The 18,710-nt window shown below is 35.2% G+C and overlaps 1 protein-coding gene across 1 annotated transcript in view; it reads right to left on the bottom strand.

The window, feature by feature from the left end:
• The window catches only part of LOC128657507 (probable cation-transporting ATPase 13A4), a 252,157-nt gene that overhangs the window by 167,225 nt on the left and 66,222 nt on the right, over positions 1 to 18,710 (bottom strand). Inside the window, exons 5-10 of the mRNA XM_053711874.1 lie at positions 17,652 to 17,732; positions 14,682 to 14,751; positions 6,609 to 6,743; positions 6,442 to 6,514; positions 5,862 to 5,993; positions 4,016 to 4,186 (exon numbers count right to left, since the gene is read on the bottom strand). Of these exons, the coding sequence (XP_053567849.1) occupies positions 4,016 to 4,186; positions 5,862 to 5,993; positions 6,442 to 6,514; positions 6,609 to 6,743; positions 14,682 to 14,751; positions 17,652 to 17,732 (662 nt within the window). The remainder of the gene's footprint in view (positions 1 to 4,015; positions 4,187 to 5,861; positions 5,994 to 6,441; positions 6,515 to 6,608; positions 6,744 to 14,681; positions 14,752 to 17,651; positions 17,733 to 18,710) is intronic.

Genomic DNA, 18,710 nt, shown 5'->3' with positions numbered 1-18,710 from the left:
AAATACACAAACACTTTATTAAATATGAATATTTCTTAAATATGCCTTTACGTGTATTCCTCTACTTGACTTGAAAGGGCTCTAATGCACTTATATATATGTCTGTATATGTATACATATGTATCTATGTGTTTATATATGTATATATGTCTGTAAATACATATATGCACATATCAATACATAAATACATACTGTATACACACACACACACACATATATATATATATATATATATATATATATATATATATATATATATATATATATATATATATATATATATATATATATAGGAAGATAGATCCACACTCACTGGACTTTTCAAAAACAGGTGCCAATTTATTGTGACGTTTCAGAGATCACACCGTCCCCTGCCTCAGACCTCAGACCTGATCTCTGAAAATGACACAACAAATTGGCACCTGTTTTTTGAAAAGTCCATTGAGTGTGGATTTATCTTTCCATTTGTAATACTTTTGTTCCTGACACCCTTGCTGTTTATTTAAAGTGAGAGTGCTTATCCTCCGCCTACGTTGGATATATATTTGTACAGTATCTATCTATCTATCTATCTATCTATCTATCTATCTATCTATCTATCTATATATATATATATATATATATATATATATATATATATATATATATTTATTTACACCATCACCGGCCACTTTATTAGGTACACCTTGCTAGTACCGGGTTGGACCCCCTTTTGCTTTCAAAACTGCCTTAATTCTTCATGGCATAGATTCAACAAGGTGTTGGAAACATTCCTAAGAGATTTTGTTCCATATTGGCATGATAGCATCATGCAGTTGCTGCAGATTTGTCAGCTACACATCCATGATTCGAATCTCCTGTTCCACCACATCCTAAAGGTGCTCTATTAGATTGAGATCTGGTGACTGTGGAGGCTGCTAGAGTACAGTGAATTAATTGTCATGTTCAAGAAACCAGTTTGAGATGATTTGAGCTTTGTGACATGGTGCATTATCCTGCTGGAAGTAGCCATCAGAAGATGGGTACACTGTAGTCATAAAGAGATGGACATGGTCAGCAACAATACTCAGGTAGGCCGTGGCATTTAAACAATGCTCAATTATTAATAATGGGCCCAAAGTGTGACAAGAATATATCCCCCACAACATTACACTACTACCAGCCTGAACCGTTGATATAAGACAGGATGGAATGCTTTCATGTTGTTTACGCAAACTTCTGACCCTACCATCTGAATGTTGCAACTGAAATTGAGACTCATCTGACCAGGCAACATTTTTTCCAATCTTCTATTGTCCAATTTTAGTGAGCCTGTGCGAATTGTAACCTCAGTTTTCTGTTCTTAGGTGACAGGAGTGGAACCCGGTGTGGTCTTCTGCTGCTGTAGCCCATCTGCTTCTAGGTTCGATGGGTTGTGCATTCAGAGATGATATTCTGCATACCTTGGTTGCAACGAGTGGTTATTTGAGTTACTGTTGCTTTTCTATCATCTCGAACCAGCCTACCCATTCTCCTCTGACCTCTGACATAAACAAGTCATTTTCGTCCACACAACTGCCACTCACTCGATATTTTCTCTTTTTTGGACAATTCTTTGTAAACCCTAGAGATGGTGGTGCGTGAAAAGCCCAGTAGATCAGAAGTTTTTGAAATACTCAGACCAGCCCGTCTTGCACCAACAACCATGCCACATTCAAAGTCACTTAAATCCCCATTCTGATGCACAGTTTTAACCTTCACCAAGTCGTCTTCATCACGTCTAGATGCCTAAATGCATTGATTTGCTGCCATGTGATTGGCAATTTGTGTGACCAAGCAATTGAACAGGTGTAAAGTGGCCGGTGAGTGTGTATATATATATATATATATATATATATATGTACACACAGAGAGAAGTGCACTCACAGGAACGAACAACCAGCTCAATACCATTGTTAGCCTGTTTTATGGTGATTTACCACCTGGGTGCAACTTCTTTTAGCCCAGTAATACTTTTCACAGAGTAGAACTTTCCTGTATTATATCAGTCTGAACCCGTCTATTACGGTCAGTCCAGCACCGAAATACCAGGCAATTCCACTCTGAACAAGGAACACAGCAACCCCAGATGATCGTTTTGGCCTTCATTGGGCCTCGTCAGTGAGGTGTAACAGTATTCCTCTAAGCACGCTGAGCAAGGAGTCCACGTCTGGTTGCCCCTTTTTCACATACGGAGACTAAATACACATAGAGAGAAGTGCACTCACAGGAACGAACAACCAGCTCAATACCATTTTTAGCCTGTTCTATGGCAATTTACCACCTGGGTGCAACTTCTTTTAGCCCAGTAATGCTTTTCACAGAGTAGAACTTTCCTGTAGTATATCAGTCTGATCCTGCCTATTACGGTCAGTCCAGCACCGAAATACCAGGCAATTCCACTCTGAACAAGGAACACAGCAACCCAAGACGATCGTTTTGGCCTTCATTGGGTCTCGTCAGTGAGGTGTAGCAGTATTCCTCTAAGCACACTGAGCAAGGAGTCCACGTCTGGTTGCCCCTTTTTCCCATAGGGAGACTAAATACACACAGAGAGAAGTGTACTCTCTGTGTGTATGTATATATATATATATATATATATATATATATATATATATATTTATATATAAACACATATACATATAAATATTTAGACATGTATATGTATGTATCTCTATGTTAAAGCCCTTTGCAGTCCCATGTTTTCTTATATGTTTGAGTCCTTATAACTTTTTATTCCAACTTTTTTTATATATAATTTTTATTAGATAGTGTTAATATGAGTGTAGTTGTACTTCTAAATGTATTTTTGATGTGTTTTGTGACACCTTTTATTTAAGCGTAACAGTTAACCAGAGCTCTGAGTTGCGCTATCCCAACGCGCGTTAAATTCAGTTGTGCTAAAGCTATTGTGTTTAATTTCAACCTGTAATACCTGCAAACAGCCGCAATAAACTCGATATTGCTTGTGTGCCACAGTTAGCGCACCACTTGTAATCTAGCCCTATGTTAGATATCACTTTGGTGTGATAAAAATGTGGAAATACCTGTGCCACATATGTTTGTACATATTTTAGGCAATCTGAAACAGTTCAAAAAGCACAGAAGCGCCACACCGGAAAGAATCTAAGTGCAGATCAATATGGTAAAAATATGTGTTTTAATAAAGCTTGCAAAATCCTCACTCACAATTAAAACCTCCTTTAGAGCCAAGGTACACTACACAAGTGCATCAGGTACGATTACAATACCCATAAGCATCAGTGATCCTTGGAGGGCTGCAGTCTCTCACTTCTGAATAGCTGCTGTTCCGTTCCCGGTCTGTGTTCTACTCATTAAAATGTTCATGCACAAAAAACAAATAAATAGCCATCTGTCTAAAACGCCAATACAGTTAGACACTGCAGTAACGCTATGGCTTGTGGGCGTGGCCTTAGTATTTTGCGGGTCTAATCCCGCAGACGAAAACTGTGAGCAGTTTGCAAGCTTTATTAAAACACATATGTTTAAGTACCATATTGATCTGCACTTATATTCTTTCAGGTGTGGCGCTTCTGTGCTTTTTGAATTGTTTCAGACGTCCTATCCACCTACTCCAGTAAGGAGGATCTGTATGAAATATAGCCTCTGGGACGATGATTGAAGTGAGAGTCTGTCTTATCTCTGTGCTCCAAGTTGTCGGTTTGCCCTACCTTTTGTACTATATATTTTAGGCATTATTGTTTATAAAATTACTGGAAAATTAGATTGGATCTTTTTTAAAAAAAATGTAATGTCTTTATTTGTTTACTACAATTAATAATGATTATAGTCAGGACAAACACTGACTTTTCTCTGATATAAGGTAAATTAATCTCTTTCAATTTTAACAATGACACATTAAAGAGAGATACGTTTTGATCTGTAACTGTTCATATATTTAAAAAAAAAAAAGTATTGTGATAGCCTGGATTTGCAGGGCTTGGATGTTAATTTTATATATGAATGAAGGACTCACCAGTTTTTAGTACAACAGCTTTTACTAGGTTGCAACCTTGAGATTTTGTTTGGATAACCTCTGTTCCACAAAACAGTACATGTCTCTTGTAATCGTCCCCGCTGTGTGTTTTCCATGGGATAGAGTTATCTATGTTTGGTAATGGCGTTTTTGTCACTGGAACACTTTCTCCTAAAAAAGACCAGCGTTATTATAAGGTCACATTTTGTTGTAGTACGGAGTATTCTCAGCTCCAGTACTGCAGAGATATCAGAGTTTTAAAAGCGTATTCCTTTATAAAAAATCATATAGTCAGTAACTGACTCTGGCATGTTTTTGCATTTTGACTAATTTACTTTGAAATCCTTGTTCTGATCAGTGGTAATTGTATAAAAAATCTAAAATTTTATAGACTAAATTATAATAAATAATAAATGTTTTTTTCTTACACAGTTCTTTCAAATAATGTGGCATTGAAGAGTTTTCTATGCAAGGGATGTGAAAGCCCACCTCTTACTTTCTAATAAAAGTTTGCCACTTTACTTAAAAAGATTAGACATACGTAAATGCGGAAAGTAACATTCAAAACATGAAAAGGCAATTAAGTAGAACACATAGTAAAATAAATTCAATGTAAACTGTAAAATCCAAAATAATTACGAAAATAGATTAAAAAAAAATAATTACCAGAAAAACAGTAAAGATGTCTAAAAAAATGAAATAAATTTGAACAATAAATTAAAAGTGGAAAACTTACAGGAATAATAACTAGAAGTAAAACTGAAAACACATTGCAAAGATTAATGTAGTAAAAGAAGTGATTCTCTGACCACACCACAAACATAACCATTTATGGACTAGAATACAAGTGGCGCAGTATTATTATTTTTTTCACGATCCACTAGAGTTAAGCTTTCTCTGCTAGTCGGGATGAGCTCATATTGCAAGTTAAACATAAATGTATTTTGCGCTAGCGGTAACCAAAATTGCGCTTAAAGTCGAAAATTGAAAATCGTGATCGCGTTTTGCATTCCCCAATAGAAGTCAAGGGAGCAGAAATATTTGCAATAGTGCTAACCCAACATGAAAATATAAATATTTCATATTGCAATGTTCGACTTTAACATGTTTTTTTGTAATATGCGCATACCTGATCACATACTGTAATATCCGCAAACATGATCACATACTGTAATATGCACAAAAATGATTACATACATATATATACATGTTTAGGCATGTATATGTATATATCTCTATGTTAAAGCCCTTTGACTGCCTGTTTTTTCTAACACCCAAGATCTCATATATTTGAGCCTTTATAACTTTTGTGTGAAATATTTTTTATATATATTTTTTATTAGACAGTGTTAATATGAGTGCTAATCTACTTTGTTATGTATTTTTGAAGTGTTTTGTGCAACTTTTTATTTTCGGAAAACAGTTAACCACAGCTCTGAGATCATGGTAAAGATTCATGCGTAAATCAAGATTGTGCTAGCGAAATTGCAATTGCGCTCAACTTGTAATATCAGTGCAATTAAAATGGCTCATGAAAACACGATATCGCTAGCTCAAAACCGTTTGCACCTCACTTGTAATCTAGCCCTATGTGTTTTATACATATTTATCCCAAATGGATCTTCCTACACCAATGTTAAAATCTCCCTTCTGTACATTTTACATTTTTTTAAGCTACAATTATTGAAGGAGGAAATACCCCATTACATTAGCTGTTGCTAGCATGTACCATCTGTATTGTCATTAGTTTTTGAAAGATGATTATGAGTTAAAGTTGACATGCAGAGCTCATAGACCAATGACTTGGTAAGAAATGACACCATAAAATTAGCATTGAATACTATACCTGTCAACATTCCTTCATTCACTATACACCCTCCAGTGATTAACAGGGCATCACAAGGCAGGTAGAACTTCTTTCCAGTTAATACAATGACATCTCCTGGAACTAAACTATGAGATCCCACCTCTTCAATAACTGGTAAAACAGTAAAAAAAACAATGTTTCAGTATTTAATGGTAATAACTATATTTTCAGTATATATAATAATATGTATCATTTCAAAAAATGTGACTGAATTTGTTTTGTTTATTTATCAAAATGATGGAATTAGGTATTTTTTTCCAAACAAATTAATTTGAAAATATTTAAATAATTTAAATATGAACAATTTTACCGTCTAAAACGACTTGTTTTAAAGATAAAGATTCATATACTTATTTGTACTATTTAGCAGTCACTATGTAAGACATTGGCTTATATCTATTGAAACTTTCTCCATCTGTCACTGTATTACACTGTTTTACTTCCATATCTGTTGATTAGCATCTAGTACTTGCAAATATCCTTTCCCACTCAAAAAAAGAGATACGATTGGTGTCCATATTTCACAGTAACTATATCATTAAGTGCAAAATAATCTTACCTCCATTTCGTCTAAGAATGGTAACCATCATATTGTTATGGGCTTCAACCAACTTGTGCAAATTAACAGATTGCTAGTAAACCAAAAAGAAAAAAATATATATAATTTACAAATCGTAGCCCAAATAGAAGAAAACAAAAGGATAATAATGATGTCATTATACAAACCATTCTGAGATTGTAGATTGTGGCAACAATAGACAGGAGTGTAATAACTATGAGAACTATGGAATATTCGATGTAGCCTGTTGCCAACCATAGGCTCAATGCAAATGCTTGAAAAATATAAAAAGGATTTAAAACCTAGAGAAAAAAAATGCAGATACATTAATTTATAATAATTATGAAAAAATAAATAAAAATACCATAATTTATTTAAAAAGGTAACATTTTTGATGATAAAATAAAAGATATAAGCTGAGTTTCCATCTGTGATGTAAAACATTAAATTATATAACGGGTGTCAAATGTCAGTGTCTTTTTACCTATTTTTCATATTTCTGTTTTACAACTGCACAATGTATGTATCAGAGTACCTCGCTTAACAGCTTTAACGAGATGGTTAGAAAACCACAATTAAAAATACTTTACCTAAGCATAGCAGTCTGGCATAGACACCTATTTAAATATATGTGAATATCTAATGAGGCTCAGTCAATCACAGGTGATGCTTTAATGCACAAAATCAGCTGCATTTTTGTTTTGGAAAAAGTTACACAAATGTTATGTATCTATGAATCAATCTAAAGTATTGTGGTATTTTTAATAGATAATACTATTAGCAGAACACTGGTAGATATATATATATATATTCTTTTTGAACTTTTACCTTTATTTTAACTAAGAAATATGTAAAATAATCATGTATTTGCATTCTTATTTAAATAGGGAAATGTTATATATATATATATATATATATACAGTATACAAAACAAGGAAATCAACGGAACTCTCAAACTGGACTGGGTAAACATCCTATGACGTATATACCAAACAAAGGAGCCTGGCTAACAGAAAGGAGACTTCACAAATCTTCAACAACCTCTCGGTTCAGGGACATCCATAAAGGGAAGACACACACCGGTCAGTATACTTAAAAACAGGATCTTTATTGGAGTGGATAAAAACAAAGTAGGAGACAAGGCTCCATTAAACAGGAAAAAAGGCTACAGCGTAACTGACTGCAGACATGTTTCGCGTGTGTCTACACGCTTGTTCACTGCTGTCTGTCAGCTGTACAATTTGCCTCTATTTAAAGAGGCCTGTCTCAATTAAAATCAAATTTGCAGTTAACCCTTTCCCTTCTGGTTTGATTGATGGTACACAGAATCAGATGAAAAACAAAGTCAGTTACTAAGATCATATACATATAAATAGTTAACACTAGAAAGACTAAGAAAAACTCTATGTGAGTAGATATTTTATGTTCTAAAGCTGTATGAGGTTAAAAAGCTCTTAATATTTTCTACAGATGTACCTTAATGATGAATTCTTACTTGGATTTATTAAATAAATAAATTAACATCGCTCTCCTTATTGATACCATTAGGGTGACTGGTTTTTAACTCAAAAATCCACTTTGCTTCCTTGAAATTGAGTCTATATTCCCTGTCTCCCCCTCTTTTATGTTTCTTCACATAATCAATTGCCTGTATGCAAAGCAATGAGGCATCCCCCTGATGCATATTTTTAAAGTGTCTTGAGACCGGTGTATCCCTATCTGGGTCCTCAATGTCTCGTATATGTTCTAGAGCCCTATCTTTGACACAACGTTTTGTTCTACCAACGTATTGGATCTGGCACCCCCTACAGGTCAAGAGATATATGACATGTGTTGATTTACAATTTAGATTGAATTTAATGTCATATTCACGGCCTGTTACTGTAGACTTAAATTTGGTTCCCTCTTTTATATAGTCGCATGTTTTGCATCTCTGTGCTTTGCATTTAAAGAACCCTAATCTATTAGGTAGCCATGTTTTTTTATGTACAAAGGGTAAATCAGATGGGGCTACCATATTCCCAATGGTGAGACCCTTTCTTGATACAAATTTGCAACCTTCTCTTGTGATCTCTTCTAAACCTGAGTCTACAGCTAAGATAGGTAAACTCTCCTTTATAATGTTGCAAATTTTGGTAAACTCCAGACTGTAGGGGGTGCTAAAGACAATTTTATTTTTTGTCGTTTTTCCCTTTTTATATTTGTCTCCATGCTGGTTTTTGTATTTTAAGAGATTTTCCCTAGGTATTCGATCTACCTCCTCTTTTGTTCTTTTTAATAGTGGCTCTGGATACCCTCTTTCTATTAATCTGTTTTCCAAGATTTTGCATTGGGTATCATAGTTTTGTTCATTTGAACATATTCGTCTGGTTCTCAGGAACTGACCTTTTGGAATTGCCTTCTTGACATGTCCAGGGTGACACGATTTATAATTTAAAATTGTATTGCCACCTGTGGGTTTCCTATATACTGTAGTATTTATTATATTTGCTTCTGGATCCACCACCAACTCCAAATCCAAGAATTTGATGGTGGTCTTGTTATACTCTGCTGTGAATTTTAAATTCATATCATTGGAATTAATATTCCTAATGAAATTTTGTATGGATGTTTCATCTCCATTCCACACCACCAACAAGTCGTCAATGTACCTTCCATAGTATACAAAATGTTCCTTTAGAGGATTGCCATCTCCATAGACGTGGCAGGCCTCCCACCAACCCATGAACAGGTTGGCATAGGAGGGGGCAAATTTTGCCCCCATGGCAGTGCCACGCCTCTGGAGATAGCAGTCCCCCTCAAAGATGAAGAAATTATGTTGAAGCAAAAATTCTATAGCAGTAAGTAAAAAATAAATAATATCTTTGCTATAGTTAGAAAAATTATTCAGAAAATAAGATACTGCCGTCAGACCTAGGTGGTGTGGAATGGAGGTGTACAGAGATGTAACATCGATTGTAAGAAACCTATAGGATTCCTGCCACTTAATTTGATTCACTTTATTTAATACCTGGGTTGAGTCTCTGATGTAGCTCATTAATGTCCCCACTAATGGTTGTAGATAACAATCAACCAATTCAGATAATGGTTCCAGAAGGGAGCCCACCCCCGATATGATGGGTCTACCGGGGGGATTTAGATTGTCCTTATGTAGTTTAGGAACAAAATAGAAAATGGGCGTGAGTGGAGTAGGCGGGAGTAAAGTGTCAAAATAGGTTTCCTTGAATGCACCTGCTTGTTTGCCTAGTTGCAAAATATCTTCCAATTTAGCTCTAAATTTTTGTGTGGGATTAAAGGTTAGTTTGGTATAGATTTCTGGGTCATTTAATTGTCTTCGGGCTTCTGTGATGTAATACCCACGGTCCATGACCACTACATTCCCACCTTTGTCTGATTCCTTAATCACTATATCATGATTGCATTTTAGTTTGTTTAAAGCTCCTTTCTGTGTCAGTGTAAGATTGTGTAAATATTGACTTTTTGATAATTTTTGGGAGGTCAGATTTTCAGACAATTTTATTAATTTTTGTTCCACTGTACGCTGGAATATATCTATGCTTTTGCTTCTGCTATTTACAGGATAGAAAATGCTTTTCTGCATGCTTGGTTTAAATGTTAGTACCGTGTCTGTGGTCTCTATATCAGGGTTAGTATCAAGTAACATTGTCATGTCCATAACCAGACATTGTTCATTAAATGTTAATGTATCCTTTTCCAAATTCTGCTTTGGAGATGTTATATGATTGGTCTGTTCAGCACCATCCATGGACCCAGAGAAATGTTGTTTCAGGGTCAATTTCCTGACAAATTTGTTAACATCATGGATGGTGCTGAACAGATCAAAGTGGGCCGTGGGGGTAAAACTAAGCCCTAAACTTAGAACTTCCTTTTCAATTTCTGTTAGTTCATATTTTGAGATATTGACTACATTTTTCATATGTATTTCCTTGATTGTGTGCGAGTCTGATACCTGGTTTTCCCTGTCTTTATATTTCCCTCTCCCCCTACTGCCCCTCCTGTCATGGACCGTGGGTATTACATCACAGAAGCCCGAAGACAATTAAATGACCCAGAAATCTATACCAAACTAACCTTTAATCCCACACAAAAATTTAGAGCTAAATTGGAAGATATTTTGCAACTAGGCAAACAAGCAGGTGCGTTCAAGGAAACCTATTTTGACACTTTACTCCCGCCTACTCCACTCACGCCCATTTTCTATTTTGTTCCTAAACTACATAAGGACAATCTAAATCCCCCCGGTAGACCCATCATATCGGGGGTGGGCTCCCTTCTGGAACCATTATCTGAATTGGTTGATTGTTATCTACAACCATTAGTGGGGACATTAATGAGCTACATCAGAGACTCAACCCAGGTATTAAATAAAGTGAATCAAATTAAGTGGCAGGAATCCTATAGGTTTCTTACAATCGATGTTACATCTCTGTACACCTCCATTCCACACCACCTAGGTCTGACGGCAGTATCTTATTTTCTGAATAATTTTTCTAACTATAGCAAAGATATTATTTATTTTTTACTTACTGCTATAGAATTTTTGCTTCAACATAATTTCTTCATCTTTGAGGGGGACTGCTATCTCCAGAGGCGTGGCACTGCCATGGAGGCAAAATTTGCCCCCTCCTATGCCAACCTGTTCATGGGTTGGTGGGAGGCCTGCCACGTCTATGGAGATGGCAATCCTCTAAAGGAACATTTTGTATACTATGGAAGGTACATTGACGACTTGTTGGTGGTGTGGAATGGAGATGAAACATCCATACAAAATTTCATTAGGAATATTAATTCCAATGATATGAATTTAAAATTCACAGCAGAGTATAACAAGACCACCATCAAATTCTTGGATTTGGAGTTGGTGGTGGATCCAGAAGCAAATATAATAAATACTACAGTATATAGGAAACCCACAGGTGGCAATACAATTTTAAATTATAAATCGTGTCACCCTGGACATGTCAAGAAGGCAATTCCAAAAGGTCAGTTCCTGAGAACCAGACGAATATGTTCAAATGAACAAAACTATGATACCCAATGCAAAATCTTGGAAAACAGATTAATAGAAAGAGGGTATCCAGAGCCACTATTAAAAAGAACAAAAGAGGAGGTAGATCGAATACCTAGGGAAAATCTCTTAAAATACAAAAACCAGCATGGAGACAAATATAAAAAGGGAAAAACGACAAAAAATAAAATTGTCTTTAGCACCCCCTACAGTCTGGAGTTTACCAAAATTTGCAACATTATAAAGGAGAGTTTACCTATCTTAGCTGTAGACTCAGGTTTAGAAGAGATCACAAGAGAAGGTTGCAAATTTGTATCAAGAAAGGGTCTCACCATTGGGAATATGGTAGCCCCATCTGATTTACCCTTTGTACATAAAAAAACATGGCTACCTAATAGATTAGGGTTCTTTAAATGCAAAGCACAGAGATGCAAAACATGCGACTATATAAAAGAGGGAACCAAATTTAAGTCTACAGTAACAGGCCGTGAATATGACATTAAATTCAATCTAAATTGTAAATCAACACATGTCATATATCTCTTGACCTGTAGGGGGTGCCAGATCCAATACGTTGGTAGAACAAAACGTTGTGTCAAAGATAGGGCTCTAGAACATATACGAGACATTGAGGACCCAGATAGGGATACACCGGTCTCAAGACACTTTAAAAATATGCATCAGGGGGATGCCTCATTGCTTTGCATACAGGCAATTGATTATGTGAAGAAACATAAAAGAGGGGGAGACAGGGAATATAGACTCAATTTCAAGGAAGCAAAGTGGATTTTTGAGTTAAAAACCAGTCACCCTAATGGTATCAATAAGGAGAGCGATGTTAATTTATTTATTTAATAAATCCAAGTAAGAATTCATCATTAAGGTACATCTGTAGAAAATATTAAGAGCTTTTTAACCTCATACAGCTTTAGAACATAAAATATCTACTCACATAGAGTTTTTCTTAGTCTTTCTAGTGTTAACTATTTATATGTATATGATCTTAGTAACTGACTTTGTTTTTCATCTGATTCTGTGTACCATCAATCAAACCAGAAGGGAAAGGGTTAACTGCAAATTTGATTTTAATTGAGACAGGCCTCTTTAAATAGAGGCAAATTGTACAGCTGACAGACAGCAGTGAACAAGCGTGTAGACACACGCGAAACATGTCTGCAGTCAGTTACGCTGTAGCCTTTTTTCCTGTTTAATGGAGCCTTGTCTCCTACTTTGTTTTTATCCACTCCAATAAAGATCCTGTTTTTAAGTATACTGACCGGTGTGTGTCTTCCCTTTATGGATGTCCCTGAACCGAGAGGTTGTTGAAGATTTGTGAAGTCTCCTTTCTGTTAGCCAGGCTCCTTTGTTTGGTATATACGTCACAAGTGTACGCCGGAAGCGGAGGCGTTAGGACCAGAGCTCCAGGAAGCATCACCGGACGAAGGACATGTGCCTACGCTGAAGCGAACGCAGCCTGAATGCACGGATCCCTGGAAGTGGTAAGCGCCAACCTTCTTCTTTCTTCTGTAAACATCCTATGACCCTGCAAAATGCACAGCCCTGGATGCTCAATAGCACTACCACTCTATAATCAGTATATAATTTATTGGAACAATAAATGCATGCAACATGATTAAGGTCATGTAGACCGAAGTGTTGTTATATTATTTGGTGACGTTCCAATAAATGATATACTCATTATAAAGTGGTGCTGCTATCTTTTTGGATTTTATTTGCTTCTGGATTTTATACAGAACTCTATATCATGCACCCACTAAGCCTTAAAGGTGCTGGTCACTGATTGTTTGGAATTGCTCAATAGCACTGAAAGCTAGCTGCACAGTTCCCTGAGACTCAGGCAGTTAACCCCATAGGGACAATTACAAAACAAATTAATCAACACAACACTTAGAGAAAGTCTTGCACTCTCTTGCAAGTACACAACTAAGATTAAAAGCAAAGATGGAAGAGTTAGTTACTGCATCTGGCCAAATGGGTCAAGCCTAGGACCATGTCAAGGTCTCCTCTCTCCTGGGTACTTATCTACAGTCAAACAATGCATGCTTTAAATCAGACAAACTGGAAACCAGACAAGGGTGCACAGGTCTTATGTAATCTCTTTTTTTCATACAGTTAAAACCAATACTCTAAAGGTGAGAAAGGTTTTTGTGCTGGCCTGAAAGTATTTTTTAATGTTCAATAGTGATCCATTAATTTTTAATTGATTGTTTTCTAGACATGTGCAATTAGTTTCGGATCGATTCGGAAATTCGGAAAATTCGGCAAATTTGGATCAATCAATTAAAATACTGCCGAATTTACTGAATAAATCCGAATTAGTTCGGATTTATTTGGTAAATTTGGATGGCCATGGATTACACTAGTATTGTACAGTATATTAGGTTATATCACTCTGCTATGGTTTACACCTAATATACAGTACATAATACTAGTCTAATACACTGCACACATACCGAAATTCCGAATTTCCAAACCGAACCGAATTGAATCAAGCCGAATTTTTTCGAATCCGAATGAATCCGAAACGAATCCGAAACAAATTAATTCGAAGTTTTCCGAATTCGAATCGATCTGAAACGAAATTCGAAAAACTCTGAATCGATCCGAACCAAATTTTCGATCATGCACATATCTATTGATTTCTTTGTCAAACAATAAGAATATAAGCTTCACTTTTTTTCTTTGAAAATTTTGACTTAATTAAAAAAAATGCATTTAATTTGGCGCTCTACAAATATCCGATAATAATTTAGTGCTGCTGGTGTATAGCCGTATCACTAGCTACTTCTTATTTCGATTTAAACTGTGGTGAAGCTGCTCGTCTGCACCCCTGAAGACATTCCCATAGGAAATGTTTGTTAATCCTAATGAACTAGCATCAACCTAAACTAAAGACTTTCCATGATGATGTCCTCTGCCTGAATTTTTTTATTTTTTTACGGTTTATTTAATTGTATTAAAAATCTTAATAAAAATCTTAATAAAATTGTTTTAGATTTGCAATATATTTTTAGTCTTTGTTATTTAAGATTGAATATATTGTTTTAATCATTAAACACTCTCTCTTTGGTGAATTATAAATGAAAGTTTATTTTGTATTTTAATTTTCTTGATTTTTAAGTGTTAATTAAGTTATACATTTCTTTGAAAATATTTATGTTAAAAGAGAAAAATATTATAAACAAATTACCTCTTTGAAAAGCAGCTTCCAAATTGGAACAACTTCTACCTCAACTGAATTTGGCCCACACACTTTTTTTCTGCATAAGTAAAATAAAAAATAATTAGAATAAGGGAAAAAATGAAAATATAAAATGACAGCTATAAATATACATATAACTTGTATAAACCTACTCCCATGCCCAACAATTCGGAATTCAACATTTATTGATGGATAGCTATGTCCTTTACCTGGCTAATTTAACTAAGTACATTCCTGAACAATACTTTAAAGAACACATGTAAAGATCATGACCATATAAACATGCCACTATTAAATTCTAAATCTTATTTTAAAAATATTGGACATTATTATTTTTTTATTTTTTTGCATCTAACAGAGGCCATTTTACAATGTTTTACAGCCATTATTAAACAGTTGTGAAAAAATGCTTTGAGATTTATGCACAAATCAGCAGCTTGCTGACTTGGTTAAACATGGTCATGTCAAGTTGGCCAAATGTCCAGCTAGCAACATAAAAATGTTGCAGGGGAGCAAAAGAACCTGCTAAGCCTCTAAGCCTTAAAGGGAAAATGTGCTCAAATTATTCTTATCATGCATATAAAAGTGTAGCAATTAACATCGTATGTTTTAAAACATGTTTTACACAAAAATATTAAGTTGAAGATGTAAAAATAAATGGAACTGAATACAGCAGTATTCATTCTTTATAACTGCTAATGCTCAAAAGCTGAAAAGGACAAATCACACAGATATATTGATGCTTTTTTTTTATTCAGGAACATGCATTTAAAAAAGCTGTAATACATTCTCAGATTCCTTCTTATAGATGGAATTTTTTTTTTTGTTTCAATGTCTCGTTAATTTGGATACCTCTGCACTAAATAGTATAAAAAAAAACATGTAAAATGCTACAAAAGACAAATATTTGACTTTTACTGTCAGTAAAATGGATTTTGGATTTATAAATTTACATTCCATATATTTTTTATTTTGTGTGTGTTTTGTTTATGACCTAAGACAGAAATATATAGGGCAGATTTTGCAAAGTGCTTTGTGCATGGTTAATGCGTGGCTCATATAATACGATCCGTTATTAGATCAAGGATCTAATGGTATTCTAATAGAATCCCAATAACATACAAAGATGGAAGGTAAATATTAGATATAGCTTAAGGTATACAAAGCTAAATCCAATATTTAGCTATATCCAAAATGTACCTTCTATCTTTGTATGTTATTAGGATTCTATTAGAATACAATTAGATCCTTGATCTAATAACAGATCGTATTATATGAGCCACGCATTAGCCATGCACAAAGCACTCTGTAAACTTTTCCATCATATATAATAGCATAAATTCTATTTAGCGATATATCCAATATTTATGAGGAGTCTGGTTATAGGAGACGCCAGTAAGATACATGAGCAGATGATTTTAGTAAACACGTCTAGACCCAATCACCGCGCTCATACATGATACCGGAAATTACATCATATCCAATCAGATACGAGTCATAGTGAAAATGGCTAATGCTGATAAGCACCACTCTAACATTTTGAATAACCTTGGGAAATAATGAGGTAAGTGGGATGGAGCCACAGATAATCCCCCTATTTAAAACAATAGAAATTTCAACATATAAAATCAAACTCCTATACGTCACTTCCAGTTCAGGCTCTCACTAGAGATACAGGGAAAAAAAGGGGCGGCCAGGGAAATTTTAGCGCCCAAACGATACAACTAGGAAACTAAGGAGACAGTATATAAGGCTACCAGTCACATACAGTTTTTAGCCTTGAGAAAGGCCTGCATATAGAGGCCGAAACGTGTTGACTTTAAACTGGTAAGTCTATTTACAATATCAGCATAACACTTTGTATACAATCTTCACTATTGTGATTTATTTTTTCACAGGACACACCTAGGAATTTCTAAAAGAGTTTCAAAAGACTCCCGGACATTGGTGGAATCACATAGGTCTTTATCACCAAGGATACAAGTTTGATTTTTTTCATTTTGAGAGTCATTCTGTTCTTTGTTTTTGTTTTTGTGTACACAATATTTTTGGATCTTTACAGATTTTTCACTTTATTCCACAGTATTTTTATTTTTATTATATATGAGAATTGAGTTAAGCCTCTCTTTTCACTTAGACATTGATAGCCATTAGCCCACGGATTAGCCGATACATATTCTATCAGGTCTGATTTTATCAGATTTTAAAGTCAGAAGGCATTTACTAACTAGTGAATTTATGTCTTTTATGTCTTATTGAACACATGGATCCATGTTTTTAATTCCATTGTTTTATTTGATGTTTGTATATCATTATATTTATTAATTTACTACTTTGTGCTATTTGATGCATTTATTCTAATGTATGCACTTTTTAAGTACAGTATATATTAAACTAATCTGTATCTTAGCCACCTTATCCTTCTCTCTAGGCGCTCTGTACACCACCCCTCAACTCTTTTCTCATTGGCTAGCTAGGTAACCATTTGTACAGAGCTATAGGTGCTTCCCTTTTCCTCGGCGCTTGATCTCCTACATTCTCACATTATCCCCATAGTTAAACATATCTCTGTACATATAAATTCATGTTTCTCTATGTATGTGTATGTATGTCAATGTAAAATCCCTGCGTCCGCTTTTTTTTTCTAACACAGGCGATCTCGTGTATTTTGTAAAATAATTTTTATTAGACAGTGTTAATATGAGTGTAACTGAACATTGTATTGTATTTTGGAAATGTTTTTTTAAACTTTTATGTTTCGCAAAATGTTTTTCTACAGCTCTTCGAGCGAGGAAAGGATTGTTTGCATAAAAGGTGAATGCGCGCACACAGTCGCAATTTTTCAAAACTTGTATCAATTGCGCAATGGAAATTTATTGCAAAAAGACCATATCCCGCTTGGAAAAGTCAGAACGCACAACTTGTAATTCTGCACAGAATTTGTTAATAATATATTACCTAATTTCCTGCTCTTTGTTGGGTAAACCGGAAGCAAACTCTGTGTGTATATCTGAACATGAATGTTCATCTTCCAGGACCCTAAAAATGGAATACACAAAGTATAGAGGTCAGCTGAAATCAGTACAGTGAATACAAAATGAAAATAACCTTACTTCCCATTTCTCAAAAAACTCATATTATATTTAGATCATAATGATAAGTACAGTTAACACATTTTAACTAAACAGTAGCAATGGAAACAGTTTGGGTTTTTCTATTTTGGACATTGCATTTTGAGGTATAACAGACTTATACAAATGATGATCCTAACTAAAAAGATGCATTAGCTTAGGACAAGGGTTGACAAATGTAACTGTAACTGAGGAGCCAGTGCAGAAAAGAAAGTAGTCAGTTTCACAAGAGTAAATATATAACAAAAATAAAACATGTCACAGTGACAGGTGCTTTCACTAGAAACAGCTCAGTAAGTGTCTATATAGATTGGTGCAGCACTTAATTTGCAATTCTTTGAACATTTGCCAATTAATATTGGTGTGCGTATATGGGGACTGATTTATCAAGGGTCGAATGACCCCTGATGCCCCTGTTTCCACGCAAGCCTTCAGGCTCGCCGGAAACTGCAGTTAAGAAGCAGCGGTCTTAAAACCGCTGCTCCTTAACTGGCCCGCCGCGTCTGTGGCTGCGGACATCAATCCGCCCGATCCTATATGATTGGGTTGATTGACACCCCCTGCTAGCGGCTGATTGACAGTGAATTTGGAGCGGGCGGCATTGCACAAGCAGTTCACCAGTACTGCTTGTGCAATGTTAAATGCCGACAGCGTACCCTGTCGGCATTCAGCGATGTCTATCGGACATGATCCGCTGAGCGGATCATGTCTGACAGACATTTGATAAATTGGCCCCATGGAGTCTACCTTACAAAGAAATTTTCTACAAAAAATAAAATTAATTAATTTCAAAATTGCTTCTGTGATCATCACCTGACTAAAATGTCATCAATGATAGTCAAATTTAAAATATGGGTCCATACTTAATTTTCGAATAAGGGTCTTT

The sequence above is a fragment of the Bombina bombina genome, chromosome 4 (assembly GCF_027579735.1).
Source record: "Bombina bombina isolate aBomBom1 chromosome 4, aBomBom1.pri, whole genome shotgun sequence".
In the NCBI taxonomy this organism is placed as follows: Eukaryota; Metazoa; Chordata; class Amphibia; order Anura; family Bombinatoridae; genus Bombina; species Bombina bombina.
The sequence above is the reverse complement of the archived record's forward strand: the minus strand, read 5'-3'. Positions and strand labels throughout refer to the sequence as shown.